The sequence below is a fragment of the Pogona vitticeps genome, chromosome 1 (genome assembly GCF_051106095.1).
Source record: "Pogona vitticeps strain Pit_001003342236 chromosome 1, PviZW2.1, whole genome shotgun sequence".
Classification (NCBI taxonomy): domain Eukaryota; kingdom Metazoa; phylum Chordata; class Lepidosauria; order Squamata; family Agamidae; genus Pogona; species Pogona vitticeps.
Genome location: NC_135783.1, coordinates 83,652,613 through 83,676,909, shown reverse-complemented (window position 1 = coordinate 83,676,909; position 24,297 = coordinate 83,652,613). Strand labels below are relative to the sequence as shown.

At 38.7% G+C, this 24,297-nt stretch overlaps 1 protein-coding gene and 1 long non-coding RNA gene across 3 annotated transcripts in view; one reads left to right on the top strand and one right to left on the bottom strand.

Moving 5' to 3' along the window:
* Nucleotides 1–11,700: 11,700 nt before the first annotated feature.
* On the top strand, nt 11,701–16,612 carry LOC140706463 (uncharacterized). Its single transcript, XR_013540622.1, has 2 exons — nt 11,701–11,776; nt 13,930–16,612. It is a non-coding gene; the product is annotated as an uncharacterized LOC140706463 (long non-coding RNA).
* Nucleotides 16,613–21,466: 4,854 nt separating this feature from the next.
* Nucleotides 21,467–24,297, bottom strand: part of MOXD1 (monooxygenase DBH like 1) — a 54,352-nt gene continuing 51,521 nt past the window's right edge. For both annotated transcript variants that reach the window (XM_020779916.3, XM_020779946.3), the window contains exon 12: nt 21,467–21,958. In XM_020779916.3, coding sequence (XP_020635575.3) covers nt 21,794–21,958 — 165 coding nt within the window. In that variant the 3' untranslated portion in view covers nt 21,467–21,793. The remainder of the gene's footprint in view (nt 21,959–24,297) is intronic.

Below are 24,297 nucleotides of genomic sequence, written 5' to 3'. Positions count from 1 at the left end.
TGTGTGTTGTGTTATTTTGGGGGGACAGCACATTTACACTGTTATACAAGCTATATACTCACTGCTTTACATTGTAGCCAAGTGTCATATCTTCAGTGTTGTCACATGAAAAGACATATTAAAATATTTATGAAATGTAAGTTGGTGTATTCACTTCTGTGATATACTGTATGTGGGGGAGGGGAGTCTCAGAATATCTTACAACAATTAAGATATACAAAAATTGAAAGCGAACAGCACACAGTGGGTTGATTTGGATATCATGGTCATCCATGGTCAGATCTACTTGTTTCTTTTAATGGTTCCTCAATCCACAATCACACCTATTTGTTTCACATTCCGTCACCCAATTCTAGATTAAAATTAAGAATACTGAACATTTGCTTCTAGTTTTGCATCCTATGCTAATGGAACCGGGGAACAAAGGAGTGTCCAACATGCACTAGTGATAGTAATTGTTATATCCCATACAGAGGCGAGAAAGTCTTCGATTAGGAGCTAAGCCTTCTCTGTGGTGGCCACCTCGTTATGGAATGTTCTTCCTGTGGAGATGTGTCAGGCCCAATCCCTCCTAATATTTAGAAAGCAAATAAAAACATTTATTTATTTATTTATTTATTGGACTTATATACCGCCCCATAGCGCTACAAGCACTCTCCGGGCGGTTTACAATTTTAATTATACAGGCTACACATTGCCCCCCCCAGCAAGCTGGGTACTCATTTTACTGACCTCGGAAGGATGGAAGGCTGAGTCAACCTTGAGCCGGCTACCTGGGATTTGAACCCCAGGTCATGAGCACAGTTTTAGTTGCAGTACAGCGTTTTAACCACTGCGCCACGAGAAATATAAAACCCAGAGAACATTGCTTTCCAGAGAAGCATTTCAGAATACCCTCTCTTTATAACTGTTTCTTATTTAGTCTTATTGTTGGGTGTTACATTTTGTAGTTTGTACTTTGTCTGTTACTATCATCTTGAACGTTTCACTGTATAGTTCTTATATATTATATATTTATATTTTTATATTTCTGGGTTGGTGAGGTGTGGTTGTGCTCTTTTATATTTATTTCACTGTTTGATACTGCTCAGAGTAGTGGCTATGCCACTAGATGGCGGACGTATAGAAATAAAATAAATGAATGAATGAATAAATAAATATTTTCAATTGGCATTTTTTGAAATAGGGTCACTCTATACAAAGAGTAAATTTATATATTTTCTTTTTTAAAAAATTGCACTAAACATGTAAAATTCTTAGTATCCATGACCCCAAAATTATTAAACCAGGGCTGGGCTTGTTATGCCGCAGCTGGCATCACAAAAGAAAGGGAAAAATCCAGACAAATGGAACTTGGTCTGTGCATTATACAGAAGGGTAAGAAATACAGAATATAAACAAAATTGAGACTCTAGTTTTACTATATATTACTTTAGATAAACTTCAGAGCAAATGGAAAGGCATATGCAGTCATTTCAGAAGACTCTTAAGCTAGGCTTGGGCCAGGTCTATGGTCACATAAACGCCATGTCAAAGCAGATTAAGAGTATTGTGAATGGACATCGTGCAGCACTGTTCCTTTGGTCGGAATAATATATCAAGTAATATAGAGTAAAGCCAGATCCTGCCTAAAACTATGACACAAAGTCAGTAATAACAAACACACCATGAAATTTAATTAAGCAACAAGGATCATGTATGGTTCTTGTGGGTTTTTCGGGCTGTTTGACCGTGTAGGCCAAACCTTCTTAAGGTTTTTCTTCCTAACATTTTGCCAGTCTCCATGGCTGGCATCTTCAGAGGACAGGAGTCAGAACTTTGTCCGTGTTCTGGTGCAGTTTGTTGAATAGTTGAGTATTTATAGATGTGGGAACAGCTTTTGTCCTTTTCAGGAGATTGGGTGGTTATGGTGATCAGCTTGTTTTTGTTGTTGTTGTTGTTGTGCATGTATTGTTGTGATAAGGGGGAGAGATGATCTGTCACTGTGATTGATGGGTGTCTTTACCTGGTGTTTTGTGTGCAGTGATCACTGGTCCTTGTGGCTGGGTAGAATTCGTTGACCTTTTGCGGGCTGTATTTTTCAGTGCTGGGAGCCAGGCTTTGTTGAATTTTAAACATTCTTCTTTTTTGTTGAAGCTCTGCTGATGTTTGTGGATTTTAATGGTTTCCCTGTGCAGTCTAATATAATGATTACTGGCGTTATTCAGTACTTCAGTATTTTGAAACAGAATTTCATGTCCAGCTTGTTTTAGCTGCTGATTTTTCCGGTTGTTTTAGTCTGCGGTGTCTCTCATGTTCTTTGACTCTGGTGTGAATGCTGCATTTTGTGGTTCCAATATATACCTGGCCACAACTGCAAGGTATCCAGTATACCCCTGCAGTGGTGAGGGGGTCCCTTTTGCCCTTTGCTGACCATAACATGTAGGATCATATAGTTTTTTAAGAGAGGTAGCCATGTTACTCTGTTTCAGCAGTAACAACAAAGCAAAAACTAAAGTATCATGGCCTTTCTTATTGATTCATTTCACTATGGGTTTTTGTGAATTACAGTTTACTTCTTCAGACACATCTTATGTGTGAGGAAGTGTATTGTACAGAGGTAACATATAATATGGGCTGACTGGATAATTCCATGGTATAGGTTCCCACTCTGCCTCCTGTGAGTAAAGTCAGCCTGGGTGGCCTTGGGAAAGCTTCACAATTCCAGGGTGCCCCCAGAAGAAAGGAATAGTAAACCACTTTTGAGGATTCTCTACCAGGGAATCATTGTAAAAGAGTCACTGTAAATCTGAACTTACTTGACTGCACATGATTATTATTAACACATAATGTATTCAACAGTGGTTTTCTTCAGCATATCCTGAAGAATACACAGGAAAAAGAGAAAACAATTAACAGAAATTAAATTTTTTCTTGCACCAAGATCTGTCTAGTATGGCTATTTTTTTAAAGTGTTTATTTTACACCGATGTTACACTGAAGAAGGTTACAGAGCAGAAGGAACTTCCAAGCATTCTTTCCCATTGCTTTGCTGGCTAAGGCTTCTGGCCTGATATCACAATGGTATCTGCCTGTAAGGCCAGTGAAGACACCCTTGTTTCAGAATAAGACCAACTCAGACACATGGGGGAAGTGAACTTTTAAACTTCCTCCATTTTTAAAAAACATGCAAACCTTCTCTCCCCATGCTCCCATCTGGTGTCAAAAAGGGCAGGGAGCTTCACTGGTGCCACTAGAAGATTCTACTTATTTGCATTTTTAATACACAACCTTTTTTTAAAAAAATTTTCAAAAGTGGGACATAGGCCTAAATTTCATTCCCACATATTCACTATTCCCAATACAAAGCATGCATTCTTATACTTGAGCAAAAAAGATGAGACATGTTTGTACACTATGTGTTCTACTGTGTTGTTTCACCCAAAGTCATCGCGTGGTCTCTTCCTTCACATGCTGGAAGTGTGAAGTATATTTACATAGCAATAAACCATGATTTAGTGTTACTTCCACACACAGTCTGTTCTGGAGTAAAAATGCTGGCTAGACTCCTCCCCACTAACCTAAATACTCTTGCATGTATTCTGGCACTATACGAAATTGCTGTACTAAACATTTGAATTTCCAAATTATTTTAGGTAATAGTGTTAGGACCTGTAATAATAACTGGAATACTTTTATTTTGTCTGAAATTATTCTTTAAAATATGTAATACAGTTTCACAAAGTGGTTGAAAATGAGAATTCATACATATACACAGTATATTTAAGGTGTATCAGTGTATGACTGGTGGTCTCTTCTGTTTCCTGGCATTTGCAGCTTTTACCTTCTATAACAATGGTTTCCAACTGCCTTGGATCTGCGCATCGGGCAACATACACATGGAATGAAAATAAATAAATAAATAAATAAATAAATAAATAAATAACATTCTGTCCAGATAGCCCTGCTACCTAAGGGGTGTGTATGAACAGTACAGTGCTCAAACAGTTGTGGTACCATGACATCACCAAGTGTCTAGTGCTTAATAGACTGTGTGGAGGGGGGGATACCTCCATATTTGGGGGTGCAGGTGTGATGCTACTTCAGCATCCACACATTTTATTGATTCCCAATCTGTGGGGTACAGAATTCCATGAAGGGGCACAGGACTGTGAAATGTTCATAGTCCTTCATATGAAATTTGGTTTATTTCTGCTTAAGGGATATAACATTGTTACAAACTTTTTGTGACAAGAAAGTCTAATCGTGCTTAATATTAATTTATTGTCATTTTACTTATGTCTTTATTTTTAAGAATAACTTGCAAATTTGTGAGGGGGGAAAAAGTGTTGGATAAAGGTAGTGGTGAGATTGGAAGGTGGAAAAGTTTCTCAAGAATCAAAAAAGGGGCAGAATGCAAAAAAGTCTAGGAATCACTGACCTAGGTCATCATATCACCTCTTCTGAATATTCAGTCTACTGTGATCTGCGTAAGTTGTTTTAAGAACTGGGTATCAACTGCAAATACTGGCTGTTCTCCTTCCTGCGTTATAAAGCTTCAGCCTTTACCACAGACACCCTGGCAAACTGCCCCAGATAGCCTTCTCACCACCTCGACTCGGTCATATTTACTAATTCAGTCTGGATAAACACAGCTGATCAGAAGCAGCCTGTGTATCTTGCTCAGTTCTTTCCCCTTTTCAGAGCCTCTGGCTGATAGTAGCCAACTGTCTTATTTGCCAGAGATGCAACAGAGTTGTGTGTGAACAATGTGTGCCATTGGGAGAGGATGATATGAACAGAAGCTTCCAAAACAATGTCTTTGTGAATTTTAAGGGCAAGAAGGAAACATTATGGACCTCTGTAAGTTACAAATAGGCAGATGCTAGATCAAACCAAGCCTGAACACTCTCTAGAAAAGCAAAAATGACTAAATTGAGTTTTTATTATTCTTTGGGCACATTTTGTGATGACTAAGTGGAAAAAGATAACTATGCTGGAAAAAGCTGAAGGTCACTGGGAAAGAGGAAGTTAGTCTTAAAGATGCCACAGCATTTTTGTTTTTTTGTTTTTTAATTTTTATTTAGTTATTGCCTGATATGCTTACACAGACTCAAATGGCTACCTGTTAGACCTTTTCAAAATGGCCGCCGGCTTTCAAAATGGCCCCCCGCTGTTTTCTAGGACGGATTCCTCGCTATACAGGCACCAAAAATGGCCGCCGTATGGAGGATCTTTGCTGGACGAGCAGGTATTCACCCCATTGGAACGCATTGAACCTGTTTTCAATGCGTTTCAATGGGTTTTTTTTATTTCTCTTGATGATGTTTTCGCTCTACAGCGATTTCGCTGGAACGAATTAACATCATCAAGTGAGGCACCACTTTATCTGGAGTAGACACTTTGTAGGGAGGCCAGAAAAAGGGATTCTGAAGGTAGGGTTGTTTTGTACATACAAAGGCCATATTGTCAAACAAACCTTAAATCTCAAAAGAGCCACGCAGCTCCACAGAATGGGTGACAACACCAGGTCCTAAAAGTAATACAGTAGTAGGGGCATGTTACCGTACCTCAGATCAACTGAGGTAAGAAATCAGGGAAGCATTCGAAGTATAAATGCTATAGTGATTGGTGACTTCAATTACAATCATACAGACTGGGTAAAATATATGTTGCACAAGCTGCAACTATATGAGGACCTGTAATGTTTTGCCTTGGAGAGGGGGTAATAACAAGGGCATAACAATGAATCTTTGCAAATAGCATTAATTAGCAATACTATTATTTTTTCTCATATGCTAAGGAATGCTTACACTTTACTTTTCTCACCTTTTTTTAAAGATTAGAAATACCTGAGGAAGGGTTTCAGGCCATTTTCATGTGTTTTTAAAAGAAAGCACCAAATGGTAATGAAAAGTCAGTCAATAAATTTATACTGACCATAATAGAGCTTTCAAGGTACGTGAGATATTCTGTTGTTATTATATGCCATTAAGTTGCCCCAAGATGACAACCCCATGAATGAGTGATCTTCAAATTGTCTTGTCCTCAACAATCCTGTTCAACTCTTGCAAACTCAAGCCTGTAGCTTCCTTTAGTCAATCTATCTTGCAGTTGGTCTTCCTCTTTTCCTGCTGCCTTCCACCTTTCCCAGAATTGTCTTTTCCAAAGAATCCTGTCTTCTTATGATGTGCCCAAAGTAGGATAGCTTAAGTTTCAACATCTTTGCTCCAGAGATAATTCAGGATTGGTTTGATCTAGGACCCATTTATTTGTCTTTCTGACAGTCCAGGGTATCTACAAAGCTGTCCTCCAGCACCACATTGCAAATGAATTAGTTTCTTCCTGTCAGCTTTCTTAACTGTCTGGTTTTCACTTCAGTACATGGTAACTGGAAATAAGATAGAATGAATGATCTTGGCCTTTATCTCCAGTGGCTCATCCTTACACTTGACGATCTTTTCAAGTTCCTTCATTGCTGCCCTTTCAAATTTTAGTCTTCTGATTTCTTGGCTGCACTCTCAATTTGGACTGATGGTTGAACGAAGGTATACAAAATCTCTAGCCACTTCAGTTTCTTCATTGTCAATGTCAAAGTTGTGTTTTTTCCATTGTATTCATGATTTTGGTCTTGATGTTCAACTGCAATCCTACTCTGGCACTTTCTTCTTTCACTAAAAGTATTTTCAAGTCATTGCTGCTCTCTGTCAGTAAGATGGTGTAATCTGCATATCTTAAATTACTGATGTTTCTTCCACCAATTTTCACTCCTCCTTCATCTGAATCTAGTCTATCTTTCCATATGATATATTCCACATACAGATTAAACAGATAAGGGGATAAACTGCATCCTTGTATGACTCCTATGTCTATAGGAAACCATTTTGTCTGTCCATATTCTGTGCTAATGGTAGCATCTTTTCTACAGTACAAGTCCACTACATCACATTGGCTACCCAACTATCCTTTGTATCTTTTTGCCATGAAGTCATAACCGACGTATTGCAACCCTAATATGGCTTTCAAGTGAGATATTTAATTTTTCCCCAGTTCCACTCTCCCAGTCAGTTTCCATGGCTGAATGGGCATTCTGTTACTCTATCCACTACAAAAGAAAGGGAGAAAGCAATATAGAAAGTAATTTTATTAAATTCAACAACATTTAAGAATCCTGCTTATAACCTGGTTGGCCTTGGATTTTGCATCCTGACTATCCTATACCATTTCCTATAAAGAATTACATTAAACCAAACAGAACATGTATACATCACTAACCTTTATGAATGTGTGGCCCTTCTCACACTTGCCAGAAACACATATCACTATTGCGGAACTGGGTTGATAAGTAAGACTACACTTGCTGCACTTGCTGTTTTAACACAGCTATCAATATTTTTGTGTACATACTAATGTATAAAACAAATAAATGGCTACCAGTTTCTCCAGAAAACAAACAAGGTGTGAAAATAGAGCTACGGTCGTTCTGCTTTTATTCTTGGCCATTAATCAAAACTAAACAATTTTGGTTTGTTGTTAACAATTTGAGTTTAAAGCACATATTCCCCAAATACATTGTACCCAGGGTGCAACTTTACCCTGAAGATCCTTGCCTAAGAACATTTATAAACTGGACATGAACTATTTCCTCAGTCTCGATGTTTTAAGCAGCGATTGGGCCTCAAGTCCCCCAAGCTCTGAGAGAGGGCAATATTGTTCATGCTTCCGTCTGCTGCAGAGCAATTTGGTGCTGTTATCAGAAGGTGGCAGCAGTGACTCAGAAATGCTAATCCACCTTCAAGAAGGTCCCTCTGCTTTCTTCACAGTTTTTTTTGTTTTGTTTTGTTTTTTGTTTTTTTGGTGGAGGCATTTATGTTTGGATTAAATCTCTGTTGGGAACTGTGCTTGGTGAATAAAGATTTGATGTGGGGCTGCTTCCCTTTTCTACATTTTTTTAAAGAGCCCAATAAACTTTAACAGAGAAAATGTCTCAGTGAGACTCCAGTATTAAATATGTAAATCAGAACTTACTGTAATTCTGGCAGAAGAGTTGAAATGAAGTGTTTTCTGAAGGAAGACAGTTGAGTGAGAAAGATTTTTCAGTCATTGCTAGATCATACAGTGTAAATAGACAAAGAGAATTGGATATGGTAGGGAAATGCAAAGTACAGACAAACAGAAATACAGGAAAATATATATTATGAAGTAAATGATGGCTGTTGCAAGATAATATTTAAAAATTAAATACGCAAAGGCCAAAATCCCATTGCTTAGTGTAGTAAATCACAGTACAGCAACCCCATTGAATCAATGGGGATTTGGTGAATCAACTCCTCCACAGATTCCATTGATTCTAGTGGACTGTTTTATTGTTTAGGACCTTGCTATCTTTCAGAGCACCTGTCCCTTAGGTCATCCTCCCCCCCCCCCCCCACTTTCACTTCTCAATCCTCAATGCTATGGATGGGCCACTCCAAGACAGTAGTCATCAAACATATAATATATATATGTTTAATTTTTTATGCTGTATATTACCCAGCCACTACACCCAGAGTAGGGGTTTGTTCACTAAAGGACCAGGGTATAAGTAGAAGGAAGGAAGGAAGGAAGGAAGGAAGGAAGGAAGGAAGGAAGGAAGAATTGTGACTTACTTTAGCACAGTAAGTTGTAGTAAGAGTAAGCCCAATTTGAATCAATGGAACTTATGGAGGAGCTTGCTCACTAAATTTCCATTAATTCAATGGTCCTACTCTAACACAATATACTATGCTAAGCAACAGGATTCTGGCCTGTGGATATTTGTAAAATGTTTTGTCTTGAAGGCTGATTGGAATAAATATTATGTAAGGACTCTGTGCTGCAAGGTCAGAAGACCTGCAGTGGTAAGAGTGAATTCATGCAACGGAATGAGCCCCTGTTGCTTGTCCCAGCTCCTGCCAACCTAGCAGTTTGAAAGCATGCAAAATGCAAAATGCGAGTAGATAAATAGGTACCACCTTGGTGGGAAGGTAACAGCATTCTGTGTCTAGTCACGTTGGCCATGTGACCACAGAAGATTGTCTTCGGACAAACACTAGCTCTATGGGTTGGAAACAGAGATGAGCACCGCCCCCTAGAGTCAGACACGACTGGACAAATCATCAAGGGGAACTGTTACCTTTACCTTTAACTAAGGACTTGTGAGTGTTCTCTTCTCTTTGATCTGTCAAATCAGAGAGGCTTTAAAGATCAACCCAACTTATGAAATATAAAACATTTGCAATTTGCATATCAAAGCATCTCTGTCTCCTCCAATCCCAATCCTCCCCTACTTTCCACAAAGCTATTGGAAAGTCAGAAACATCCTGACATGTCTGGAGAAGTTGCCTCATCCTCATAATCGCAAATCCCTGTTCAAAGAGAAAGGCATACTAATGTGTGTGTGCCCATATGAATACAGGGCACCTCTGAGTTCATCCTGATTCTTGTTTATGTAATACTTCTAGGAAGCACATAAACATCCCATTCTCGCCACACAGACTAGAATTTCAGTCAGTTTTTGTTCTGCACTAGGTTGAGAAGTTGCAATTACAACATCCCCTTAAATATACATACTGTACAACCATACCACAACTGAAATCTCTGTGATTCTTACCTTGAACACAGTATCTGGGAGCCCTATATATATAGGGCTCCCAGATACTGTGTCCAAGGTAAGAATCACAGAGATTTCAGTTGTGGTACGGTCTCTTGTAGCAGGATAATTAAATATTTCTGTGTAGCAGTGGAAACTGCCAATTGTCTTGTATAAAAAACTCCAATTCAATGTGGGCGAACCTTCCTGCATAGTCATGACACCAGGTGGATATAAAAATATTCAGGTAGGCTTTATTAAGATAGAATGCCTTTTTTCTGTTTTAATTTGTTGCCTTTCTTATTTGACTTCTGACACATGGTAGAAGTGCAAATTGTTACAGCTGCTAAGTGCTATGAATAACATTTTTTCTTCCACAGTAGTCTAAATTGTGGGGTGATTCTTACACCTATTTCAATAATAAATGATCTCAATACTAAAAAATGTGGCAGGTATTGTAGTCTTTTGTACACTGGAAATCCAAGACTCTCAGGAAATATTCCTGTTCAGAATTGACTTGACGGCACATTGTTATTAGAAGTTCTGAAGACAGGGAAACTTAAGGAGGAAGACAAAGGAGTTCATTGAAGTTCTCAGAGTATGTCAAATTGTATGATATTTTTAAAGGAAAATTGTCATCATTGTTAAAAAAAGGCATAGGAAAAATCTGAAATTAATTAAATTTTGTAGATCGGAGAATCAAAAATTGCAGTAGTTTAATCCCTCTTCATTTTCTTTATGGTTGGTTATGCAACTATGAAAGCAATTTGCAGACACAAAAAACCAATGTATCAAAATATCCCAGGTTCTGGATTGCTCACACTTAGAAACAGTGTTACTGCATCTGTGTCTCCTTGGCATTCAGCTCTGCATTATTTATCCAGCAATATGTAATGCCATATTTTGTAGCTTGCCAGTAGTCCATGTTTTCCATTAGGCCGTTTTCATACTCATAAAACAATTACATAATATTCCTAGGTCAGGAAAAGTGTATTTGCTGAGGATATAACCCTTTACCTCAGAACTACTTACTTTCTTCCACCAATGCCGAAGGAAAAATTCATTAGGGTGTATTTACCGATAGCCTCAACACTTCTAAAGCCATGAAATAATCATTCCCAGGAAACAGTGGGTTAACTGTGTGGGACTGCTCCCATTTTCAATCCACTAAGCCAATTAAAAGATTTGCCTTTCCTTCAGAGACAACAATGGAAGTTCTGGTTTGGATCTAAGGAGTGCAGAGGAGACAGATTATGTCATACTGCTTTACAGAAATATCTCTGACAGACCATTTGTGACAGAAATAAGTGCACTGTTTCAGACAAAGGCTGATTGTTCTGGCTGGTCACCCAGAGCTTCATAGCACTTAAGTCTGTGAAAGCTGCCGCAACAGACATCCATCAAGGTCAAATGGCAAACTGGCAAATTGACCAAAATAAATGAGGCATGTATGTAGGCATGATGGAGGGCTTGCATTCTCATGGGGATAGGGAAACAGTAATGGATGTTACAGCTGGAAAAGTGGGTTTGAAAAGTTTAAAATAATATTCTGCCATGAAGGAGTTCCCAGATTTTGTAAGTCATACACCACAAGTCAAAGGTGAAGAATCTTTTTCAATCTAAGGGCCATATTTCCTTCTACAGTATTAACTTTCTGGTATGTGGTGGTGGGAAGTTGCATGGCACTAGTAGGCAGGGCCTAACCACTTGTATACTCGATTCAGACACATCCATTCACATATTCTCCCACCCCACCTTCAATACCCTGAGATACTAATGCTTCATATAAGAGCCATGTGTGATCTGAAAAGAGAGAGAGAAAAGGTTGCTTCTTAATGTTATTGAGTGAGTCATACATGTTGCTGTGCTTGCAGACAAGTACATACTAATGAGCACTAAAACTGTAGTGTTAGTGAAATATATTCCGACACCACATGCTGGTATCTGAGTAAGATCGGGCTATCAAAGATGGGATAGCAAAACAACAAAAAAAGAGCAGCAGTCCTGCATGGATTAAAAAAAAAAATTGTCATTCCCAAATAGAATGGAACTGCTTTGTGTGGAATAGAAAATGGGATACTAAAATACTAAAATATCTGTTTATACTTTTCAGCCACCACAAAACCAGTTGTGAGAAACCTAAGCATACATCTGCAATATATTGGACAGCCCAGCTGTAGTGGGAATGTAAGAAAAATCATTGTTGGGTTAAAATTTCTTGGAAAAGAAAATTCTGATAAATTTTCCAAAAATAAAAAATCCTTTTGAAAATTATTCCAAATGCTGAATGACTTTAGCCGTGTGTCCAAAGAACATATGACAAAATTTCCACAAATGGGGAGCAGAATAGGGCAAATGTGGGTCCAGTGTTAATATTGTACCATGTTATTTTGCTACTTGCTTCTTCTACCTCTCATCTCTAACGCCAATACCTTCTTTATCCAACCTGTGCAAAGTGACAACCTTGTTTCTGCCAGCGTTGTTTCTGCAGGAGACATGAAATGACGTTAAAATTGCACTTTTCCAGAACCCAAGGGCCTTCTGCTCTAGAATATGGGATAAAATGTTCCTCCACAATTTCGTCACACACAAAATCTTCTTGTCATTCCTCTCCTATAGCATGTATAATTCCTATAGCAATTTATAACACATAAATTGAAAAGAGTATTTTTGGGAGCCATATTTTTCAGGGCTAAACAGATTGCCTAATATGAGCTCTTACATTAGTGCAATCTTTCTATACTTTCCTATACTTTTAGAAGTATTTATATTTTCATCAGGATCTGAATATGAAACAAACTGAAGGTGTGGTTTTGTCATTGATGAAACAAATTATTTCCCCAGATGTGGAAGTAACAGAAATTGAAAGAGAAAACTGGAAGCAGAAAGTTATGCTGTTTCCCAAACTGTCCCTCTTTTCCGTTTCTTCAGCCACAGCTCAGTGAGAAAATCCAAGGACGCAAGGAGATTATGAAAATCAAAGCCTTCAGGCAACTTCCAACCAGTATGAGAGAAAGATTATAGGTTTTCAAGGACTCAAAATGAGTTTGAAAGAAAAATTGTATGTTACTCATCTCACATTCATCTTCGCATCATTTTTGTAAGGCTTCAAAGTCTTGTCCAGAAACAAGCTGAACAAAAGAAACAATGTTTCTCAAAACCAATAAAAAGTAAAACAACATCTTCCAATCAGCATCCCATTTACCTTTCTTCCTGACCCTGTCAGAACCTCATCAGGAGGGTTTTGAGCTGAAATAGAAGGGGGAGGGAGATGCATGCTCAGAAGTAATGTTCTGTGAAGGCTTTGGCACAATAAGGGGAACACATCAGGCAGTTCTAATGGGGTCCAATAATATTCTTCATTAAAATGTATGAAGGAAAGCAGGTCACTAATCACACCGTCTCTGGTTTCTATATATAAATGCCAGGGGTGTGGGGAATAAACCAGAAGAACTGGAAATCTTAGTTCAGGAGGGTAAATATGACTTGACAGGAATAACTGAAACTTGGCAGGAAGACTCCCATGACTGGAATATTGCAACTGAAAGATAGAAATTGTGCAGAAAGAACAGAAAGAATAGAAAGGGAAGTCGAGATGCACTATATTTTAGTAGAGATGAGCACAAACTGCTGATTTGGCTGTTTGTGCCACTTCATTTAGTGGCTGAACAGATGATCAGTGCTTCTGAGCCCAGCCTTCTCCAGCAGGCATCCACTCAGAGTCAGAGCCTGGAAGAGATGGGACAGGGAATCCAGGGCGCTGCCTCTGAGTGGGCACCTGCTGGAGGAGGCGGGACTCAGAAGTGCCAAATGCCTGTTCAACTGCTAAACAAACCAGCACGAACCACCAAACCGGCAGTTCACGCCCATCTCTATATTTCAATCAACTTGGTATCTGTTGGAAAGCCAAGCTGGCCAAATATGGCACTTCCATGAAATTTGTGGCGTGTGTTGCTGATAATTTTCTCCTATAAAAAGTGGAGGAAAAAAAACTAGAAGATTATTGATCCTTGACTTGATTCTAACCAATAGAGGTGACTTGGCAGAAGAAGTGGCAGTAAGCGGAAGGAAAGTGACCATTTTCTACTTGAGTTTCTGATTTCATAGGACATAAAAGCAGAGTTTAACCATACATGAATCCTGGATTTTAGGAAAGCCAATTTTAATAAACGCAGAACAATGATAAGTAAGGTTACATGGCAGGAGATTCTAACAAGGAGTTCAAGATGGCTGGGAGATTTTTAAAAAGGAAATTCTAAAGGCAAAGCTAAAAACAATTGCAAAGATGGGGAAAAGAGATGGAAGAAAGGAAAAATGATTAATATGGATTGTTGTTGCAGGTTTTTCGGGTTGGGATTGACAGCTATAAATACTCAACTATCCCACAAACTGCACCGGAGCACAGACAGACTTCTGACTCCTGTCCTCTGAAGATGCTGGCCACAGAGACTGGTGAAATGTTAGGAAGAAAAACCTCAAGAACACAGCCAGACAGCCTGAAAAACCTACAACAGCCATTGGATCCCAGCCGTGAAAGCTTTCGAGAATACATTAATCTGGATTGACAACAAGCTCTGAGAGAATCTGAAAACAAAAATAGGACTGTCTGTTTTTTCCCCTGAAATCATATGGGATGGATTGAAGTGTCAGACAATTGGAGGAGGGTTAATGTAGTCCCTGTCTTCAAAAAGGAAGAGTCTGGGAATTACAGACCAGTCAGCCTAACATCAGTCCCACAAAATTTTTTGGAACAGATTATAAGGTGGTCACTCTGAAACCATCTTTGAAAACAATGTAGTAATAACCAGAAGACAAAACAGATTTGTCAAGAACAAATCATGCTAGACTAGTTTTACCTCATTTTTTGATCAGGTAAACTTCCTGCTGGATGGTGGGAACACTGTGTAGACATAATATATTTTGATGTCAGTAAAGATTTTGACAAAGTGCCCCATGATACTTTGATTAGTAAACTAACTAGGTGAGGCCTGGATAGAATAACTATCAGGTGGATAAGCCCGTTGTTACAGAATCATACTCAGAAAATACTAATCAATGACTGCTTCTCAAACTGAGAGGAGGTAGCAAGTGGGGGGACACAACATCTTCAACATTTTTATTAATGGCTTGAATGAAAGGGTGCAGGAAATACTTATCAAATTTGCAGATGACACAAATTTGGGTGGAATAGAAGATAGAAACAAAATTTTAAAAATACCTTGATAGGCTTGAGCACTGGACTAAAAACAACAGAATGAAATTTAAGAGGGCTAACTGCAAAGTTCTACACCTGGGGGGGAAGTCTCAAACAAACACTTGCAAGATAGGAGGTACTTAGCTCAGTAATATTACAAGTAAGAAGGATCTTGGAATTGTTGTAGATCACAAGCTGAATATGAGCCAACAGTGTGATGTGGCTGCAAAAAAGGCCAGTGCTATTTTAGGAAACCTAACTGAAGTATATTCTCCAAATCCTGAGAGATACTAGTCTCCCTCTATTCAGCATTCTTTTAGACTGGCTTCGAGCAAGAAGGATGAGCTGGGGACTGGAAGTCGAGTCCTAGGTGGAAAGACTGAAAGAATTGGGCATGTTTAGCTTTGAGAAAAGAAAACTGAGGGGAGATATGATAGCACTTTTCAAATATTTGAAAGGCTGTCATACAGAGGAGGGGCACAATCCATTCTCAGTCATCCCAGAGTGATCATCCCAAAGCCAACAGTGTGATGTGGTTGCAGAAAAGGCAAATGCTACTGTAATCTTCCTTAACATAAGTATTGTCCCAAATCATGTGGAGCACTAGAGTTCCCCTTTATGTGTCACTGGCCAATGATCATCTAATCACTAGTTTTCCTCTGAAGCCTTCCCCAGCTGGCTCCCTGATATTTAGCATCTTGTATCTAAGATATAGATTTGAAGCTCTGACCATTGTAAAAGAAATAGTGCACGCACAGACATGTGTTGTTTGTTTTGCGGAAACCAGGAGAGGTTTCAGCACCCCACTTGCTGCCCTGCTGCAAATTGTCTCTTCCAAACGATGCTGTGAAATGCAGAGGCAACTGTAAACTGTAAACCTAATGTTACACACAGCTGTATCATAAGATGTCATTTACCTGCAAAAGTTCTGCACCATTAACAGAGGCATAAATCACAAATAATCATGCAGCACCAGGTAATTTTTTCCTAACCTTTGCCAAAAAAGAAAGAAAATCAAGCCTTAAAGGGTAAATAATTGCAGCCAGGATGAACACAATTGAGGGAAAACAAAACTGTTGCTTTTGTTTTTGTAAGACAGAACATATTCCTGTACTTCTAAGCCAGGTGGCAGTAATGGCTCATTCCTATAATAACCATTGGGAAAAATCAGAACAATATGATAGGAGGTTAGCAACATGTTATCCATTGTAATAAAGGTGCTGCTGTGTTACTTGTGCCCTGTATTTTAACACAGAAATTGTGAAGGAGAAAGAAAATGCTAGAGATTAATTTTCTTCTGAACTAGCAGCATTTTGACCTATTAAAACAGACTGCCATGCATCTTAGAAACACTGTTAGTAACACTATTAAAATCACCGTAATTCCATTGCTTCCAATGTTATTCCAAACATGCATGGTGGTGGGAGAAGTGGAATTGAGCCCATTCACAGCTTTTCTCCTTGGCAGCTACCTTTAAAGTGCATAAACACTTCCACCCATTACTGTGGCTTTGCACACAGTTGGGACAGTGCATTTGCATCCACATCAGCTCCCATCCCTAAGCATGTTTAGGAAAAAATTTGAACAAAGAATATGCCGTTATGCTGATATCTCATGGACAGAGGAGTGACTGTAAAACAGTCTTCTGTTAAGGTGTTTCTAAGATATGTTCAGTTTTTTAAAAAATAATCAGTATGTCTTTAAAAACAAGATGACAGTATAGCGACTGAAGAAGTGTAACTTTTCTGCTTGATGATGCTGTGATAAGGAAAACATCCTATGTTGCAACCTTGCTAGTCACTTTTAGATAAAGAAACACTATTTTAAGAGGAAAAGGTGGCTGTATCATAAAGTTTGTGTCTCCAGAATAGATACAGGCTCAAATCCCGTTGAGTAGCTATGCGGGTGGAGCTCAATGCTTGCATCAGCTGCAACAGTGACAAGGTAGAAGTGCAGTCCAAGAAGCAGTTCTGTTGACAAGCGTGACAGGATCCGTGTGACTCATTTGTGCAGTAGAATTGCTCAGTCTGCATAGCCTGGGGGGGGGGGTAACACACAAACTTTACATTGTGTGGTGACAAACAGGATTCCAGCAATTGATGCAGCCATTATATCTGCCTCTTTCTCTTTCTCTTCATCCGTTCCCTGAGGTCTTGGCCCAATTCATATGGATAATTCCATATATGGACATATAAACTTCTATGACTGACATGTCAGTTCAGTCAGAAGTTCAGTCAGACATGTTGTAAAAAGTTCCTTCACTGATTGAAGAAGACTTAAATCAGGTATACATAGATGGAGATTTATCGTGCTTCTGATCTGAACATCAGTTCTACTTCTGCACTTGCTTTTAAAAGTAGGGGAAGGAATTAAAATGCAGTCATAATTCACCCTGATGCACACATTCAGAATTCAGTTTGCTATTTCAGAGTCAGATAGCAGCTGATTCTCTGCAACTGTTTTCAAATGGTCAGGAAAGAAATATAATATTTTCAGTCTCAAGCCATCTCTCTTTTGAAACACTGTCACAGTCTATATGTGTGTTTGTGACATATTTTTGTATTTATCCCAACCAACTCAATCTTCACACTCATTTTTACTAGGAGGAGAATATTTAAAATATCTGAAGTGAGTCCTCTCAAATAATACACATTACCATGGCATTTATAATACGGCACAACTAAAGCCTTGCAAATGCGCCTGTTTAAGGCTCATGAGTAGATTTAAAACAGAAATGTAAAGGAATTCCAATTTAAAAGCACAAATGGCATTTGACCTAATTCTTGCCAGTGTTAATGCTATCCTCAGGATTATATATAGCGAACAAAAACAAACAGGAATCTGGTAAACCTTTCCGATCCTGGCAAAATTGTAAGCAGTGGCAGAATAATAAAAGAGGAAATTAATCTCTGGAGCTATTGTCAACGGCTTAATTTTGTTGAAGTTCAGCTTCATTTAGGGGAAAGGATTTGACTCCTGCATTATTTGTAGCATTCCAAAGGATCAGACAGACTTATGTAACTCTTGTTATACTCTTTTTGGTTAGAATATAAATCTTAACTAGCAAGCACAACCTTATTTTGTATATATGTGTTTTCGGAATATTATAATGCACTAACTCCATAATGCGCATGCAGATGCCTTATCATTTCATCTGGCATAAGAAATAGCCCATATGGATTTTACCCTTACATTTCAAAATTCTAAATGCAGCAAGAATTCTTTCAATAAAGGAAGACCACAACCTGTCAACGTAGCCACCTGTCATAATTGTTTGTTTTCACCATAGATCCAAGATCAAGAGTCCTTTTTTCTCACAACCCAGACAGAATGAGTTTAACAACAACCCACAAGGGACATTTATTCTCTAACACATAAACTGATGATACTGGTATTTATCCTGCTTCTCCCATAACATAAGGCGTATACTTTGTCATAAGGCTTGACAAAAAAAAAATTACTTCCTGTATTTTTTTTAATGCAACCAAACACAATTGGTTTATTTTTTTGCTCCGCACTGTGCAGCATTGCACTGGTATCGGTTCTATCCATGGAGAACATTATACCATGTTGTTATTTATGGGTGCATCTCATAGTGTGCAGAGCTTTGTTTCTCCTCAGCATTCCTTCACTTCTCTATGACCAACAACCTCTCTCTCTTTATCTTCTTCTCTCTGACTCCTTATGACAGATGGTGAAGAACTAGGAATCAACAAAAGCAACACTTTCCCGTTCCATGTACTTTCTGCCCCCCTCTCTCAATTCATTACTCCATGTAACAGGAAGGCTGCTTTTGCTGCCTTCGCCTCTTTCTTTTTTAATCTTACACCAGTTTTGCCCTTAGGTAGAATTTGTTGGTAGTATAATTCTACTGCATGCAAATCTACCAATCATTATAATTGTGTGTCTGGCAGAGCTGATGCAGTAGATCTTGCTTAGGTGTTGACAAGCCCTCTATGTTCATAGGACTATCGTTAACTGTGGCCTTAAGAAAGGCCCCATGATGGCTACATGTAAGCCATTGTCAAAGTTATGGCAGAACATCTTCTAACAGGTGCATTAGAAGAACTTGGCATATATTATGACAGAAATAATTCTCAACTGAAACCCAACCTTACTAAGACTCAAATATATGCCTTTCAGCTGAGAAACAAGCAGGCATTTTGGAAACTTACGGTTACCTGGAAGGGCATTCAGCTAGATTATTGTGTTGACATCAGATACCTTAGTATTACTTTGAATCATATGCTGACTTACAAGAAACATTGATGAAGTACAAAGCAAAAGGTCTCTGCAGAGAATCGTGTTCTTTGAAATTGGGAACCAGCCGGGGCACACAACCACAAACACTATGAACTATAGCCTTGGCCTTATGCTGTTCTGCAGGTGAATATGCCAGCCCAGTGTGGTATAGTTCAGCTCAGGCAAAACAGGTAGATATAGCACTCAATGGAAGCTGTAGAATTATTACTGGAGATGTGAAGCCAACTCTTACTGATAAAACCAATTATCTAGCAAGCATTGCACCAAATGGCATATGAACAGAGGTATCAGCTTACAGTGAAAGACTCGAAACACCTACGTCAAGTGAGCATCCACTCTTTGTCTGCTCTCCTGCCCCTCCCAGATTAAAATCAAGGAAAGCAGGGGGTTTTCAAATGATCTGTGAATCTCTAAACAACAGCAGAGAATATAAAGAGTACAATGCAAGTACAAATGAAGTACAATGAAGCACAACAGACACAATGAGAGTACAATATAAGAGTTATCTGCCTTTTAAAGGAAAGGAATCCCATTTAATTCTAGCCCCTAATCACACAGAAAACTGGGTTATTTGGAAACCATTTAATAGATTACAGACTGGAATTAGCAGAAACAAGGTGAACCTAAGAAAAAGGAGCTTTTACACCAACATAGTCCTTTTTGAGGGCAGGCAAGAACAACCACTTCACACTTATGTCAGTATATTTTATGCTGGTCTACATGCATCATGGAAGAGTTGATGCTAACTGCCTCAAATGCTTTTCCTGTTACCTGTTATTAGGCAAAGTGATCTGAAATTTTTCTTAATTGTACTGTGGTGCTCCTGAGATGGATGAACAAAGACTCACAATAATAAAAAAACCAAATGGAAGGATAGATATTTTTAAATGGATGATGTGATGCTGTGAAACAAGTAGAATGGTACTTTGGGATGGTGTTCATGGTGGGTGGGTGAAAGAAGGAAGAAAGGGTAAAAATGGTAAAGTCAAACTGAAGTACGTAAGAAAAACGAGGAGGGCACCAAGGGCAGGGGTCAAGTGTGGAGTTCATCAAGAAATATCCAATAATGGTGATTTTCACACATCTGGATGAAAATACCATGTTAAAATGAGAGATAAGTAACAAATGGATAACTTGGAATAACAGCAGCATGTTGACATGCCCCTATTTACAACTCTTCATATTTATTTACATTAACAGCTCAGAAAAATGATAAAGTGTTTTATATAACATACTCCAGCCAATTAAACAAAAGTCATGCCAGATTATATACACCCAATAGTCAATGACTAAATCTGATGTTTAGAAAGGCATATTCTGTTTTTCTGGATATACATTTAAAACCACCTCCTTTCTATCCATTCACAGTTACATAGATGGGGCAATGCCTTTTGCTCTTGATGTGCCTAAAGAAAATTGCAAATGAGTTTTAAAAAATAACCTCCAGAAGCATTACAGTTATGACAAGTGAAGTAAAAAAAAGAAAGAAAGAAAGAAAGAAAGAAAGAGGTTGCTTAAATGGCTACAATCTAATCATGCTTCCCTGGAGATAAGTTTAATTGAGATCAATGGCTTAACTTTCAAGTAAAAATTCCTAACTGGCTAAATCCAACATTTGGCCCACTATAAAATAATCACTATTATCAATTACATTTATTGTGATTGATAAGTCCGATACATTAATGAGTCTCCTTTAAATAGGAATAAGGCAAAGGTAAAGGTTCCCCTTGACATTTAGTCCAGTCGTGTCCGACTCTAGGGCCTGGTGCTCATTCCCGTTTCCAAGCCATAGAGCCAGCGTTTGTCCATAGATAGCTTCCGTGGCCAGTGCGACTAGACATGGAATGCTGTTACATTCCCACTGTGGTGGTACCTATTTATCTACTTGCATTTGCGTGCTTTTGAACTGCTAGTTGGCAGGAGCTGGAACAAGTGACTCTATCATGGGGATTAGATTTTACGACTGCTGATCTTCTGACCTTGCAACACAGAGACTTCTGCGGTTTAACCAGCAGCAGCACCACGTCCCTCTAGATAGGAATAACAATGTTTATAAGGATTGCTGAAACCAATCTGTTCCTTTATAAATAATTCAGGATAAACAGATGTGGCACACATATATAGTATGTAGACAGCAATCCCAGGTGATGACATTTAGCACAACCTATGCTGTGCCTGCAGGGCTGAAGAAATAATAATTGCCAATCTGAGGAAGGGGAATTTCACAGGGCTCCACTGGCAGACAATGACAGGAGAAGAGACACTGAATTACACTATGTTCATGCTGGAGACTAAATGTTTCCATGGGGTTTGTTGTAGGAGTAATAGAGCGTTTATGTGATTGAGGCTAGCAATCACATGAAGAATCATAACCTGTATATCCCAAGACTATAAGTAAAATAACTTTGCAGACTTCAGAATAATTGTTACATAGATCAGGTTTAGTTTATTATACTGGTATCCAAATACAGAGCAGCTTTTGGAGTCACAAAGTGATGTGCCAGGATGAATAAAAAGGAAGTATATGCATCAGCTTAATTATGTCTTGCAAATGAGTGATTTTATGTATATAATACACCATAATTATACTTTAAAAACAGTAATTTTTCCCTTTTAAATGAGGTGAACAATATTTTGAAACAAATTTAGTTTATTAATATGTAAAAAAATAAATCTACATGAGCAACAGTGCAAACATTTCAGGACTTACATGGCACAGAAATCATAAGTGAATACAATCAGAATTATTATACAATAGGCCCAATATTCCTTTGAGTAGTAGCTGAAATGTAGAGAACAATCAAGAGGGTTAAAAATAGACTGCAGTTTAAAGAGGATGTTGAGCTACATATAACTGGCTCTGCCTTGTACGGTCTTTCTATTTCAGGTGGTAAAGCCATCATTCCTTGTATCTGAAATTTAAAATTAAATAGAATTATCCACTGCATGTACCACAGACTCTCATGATGAGTTTTATAGCTAATTTGAACTTAGCTGATAGCTGCTCATCTCTGCTTGAGCTACATTATCAGTATATTATCATCCACAGAGAAATACCAATATGAATAATACAATAATATATAATATGATAGTGTGTTCAGACATATATCCTCTGCCAGTTCCTGATGTCATTTACACTTAGTTATTTCCATGCCATCTTCTTTCCATAAATTGAAATTACTAAGATCTAAGTACCTGTCACTACATACTGTCATTTCCAGCTGAGGACAAAGCTATGAATTCAGCTGCTGTTGTAAACAGACCTGTTCAGGCACTACAGAGTGGCCTGGCAGCCAGATGAGCAATATAAAAATTGAATGAATAAAAGAAAATAAAATACATACTCAGCGTCTTGGTTTTTTAAAATCACCTTAACTACAGGAAATAAGATTTAAAAGTTCCTGAGCTATTAGAAGCATTATAAAATGTGGTCAATACTAGAAAAATAGATTATAATTTATTAGACCATTAAAATATCAGAAATAGATAGGTGTTCCAAAACAAATTAACAAAAAAGTGTGTGTGTGTGTGTGTGTGTGTGTGTGTGTGTGTGTGTGTGTGTGTGTGTGTGTGTGTGTGTGTGTGTGTGTGTGTGTGTGTGTGTGTGTGTGTGTGTGTGTGTGTGTGTTCAAATTTCACAGGACTCAGGCAGAGTTTGGTGGTAGGTGAGCAAAGAGAGGATAGTCAAAAAACCATCTGCACTAGATGTTGGAACTGGAGGACCTGGTATCAGAAGTAAAAGTCCAGATGCAGACTGAAAAATTAAAGAATGGGTTTGAGGGTGGAGGGTGGTATCACCTATAATCTCAGGGGACATAGAATTCACTCTCTTTTTCCACCTTAATAGATAAAGGGATTATATTCACTTAGTCAGTCTTCCTTTCATTGTCTCATGTATATAGTTCATTGTAATGTTGTTTATAAGCTGACTGGATAGCACAGTGAGTTGTGCACCTGATGGTAGAGTTGAGATTCCCCACTGTGCCCTCCAGGAGAAACAGCCAAGCTATGTAGCTTTGGGTAAACTGCATAGTCACAGAACATCTCCAGAGAAATGGAATGATAAACCATTTTTGTGCACTCTGTTAGCTTGGAATCCAGAAAAATATCTACTTCTGCTTCATTGACTATGCAAAAGCCTTTGACTGTGTGGACCACAACAAACTATGGCAAGTTCTTAAAGAAATGGGAGTGCCTGACCACCTTATCTATCTACTGAGAAACCTATATGTGGGACAGGAAGCAACAGTTAGAACTGGATATGGAACAACTGATTGGTTCAAAATTGGGAAAGGAGTACGACAAGGCTGTATATTGTCCCCCAGCTTATTCAACTTATATGCAGAATACATCATGCGGAAGGCTGGACTGGAGGAATCCCAAGCCGGAATTAAGATTGCCGGAAGAAATATCAACAACCTCCGATATGCAGATGACACCACTCTGATGGCAGAAAGTGAGGAGGAATTAAAGAACCTTGTAATGAGGGTGAAAGAGGAGAGTGCAAAAAACGGTCTGAAACTCAACATCAAAAAAACTAAGATCATGGCCACTGGTCTCATCACCTCCTGGGAAATAGAAGGGGAAGATATGGAGGCAGTGACAGATTTTATTTTCCTGGGCTCCATGATCACTGCAGATGGAGACAGCAGCCACGAAATTAAAAGACGCCTGCTTCTTGGGAGGAAAGCAATGACAAATCTTGACAGCATCTTAAAAAGCAGAGACATCACCTTGCCAACAAAAGTCCGAATAGTGAAAACTATGGTTTTTCCTGTCGTGATGTATGGAAGTGAGAGCTGGACCATAAAGAAAGCAGACCACCGAAGAATTGATGCCTTTGAATTGTGGTGCTGGAGGAGACTCTTGAGAGTCCCCTGGACTGCAAGGAGAACAAACCTATCAATTCTAAAGGAAATCAACCCTGAGTGCTCACTGGAAGGACAGATCCTGAAGCTGAGGCTCCAGTACTTTGGCCATCTAATGAGAAGAAAAGACTCCCTGAAAAAAGACCCTGATGTTGGGAAAGTGTGATGACAAGAGGAGAAGGGGACGACCGAGGATGAGATGGCTGGACAGTGTCTGCGAAGCAACCAACATGAATTTGACACAACTCCGGGAGGCAGTAGAAGATAGGAGGGCCTGGCGTGCTCTGGTCCATGGGGTCACGAAGAGTCAGACACGACTAAACGACTAAACGGATTAGCTTGGAAACCCTGGAAAGGGCTGCCATAAGTTGGAATCAGCATGA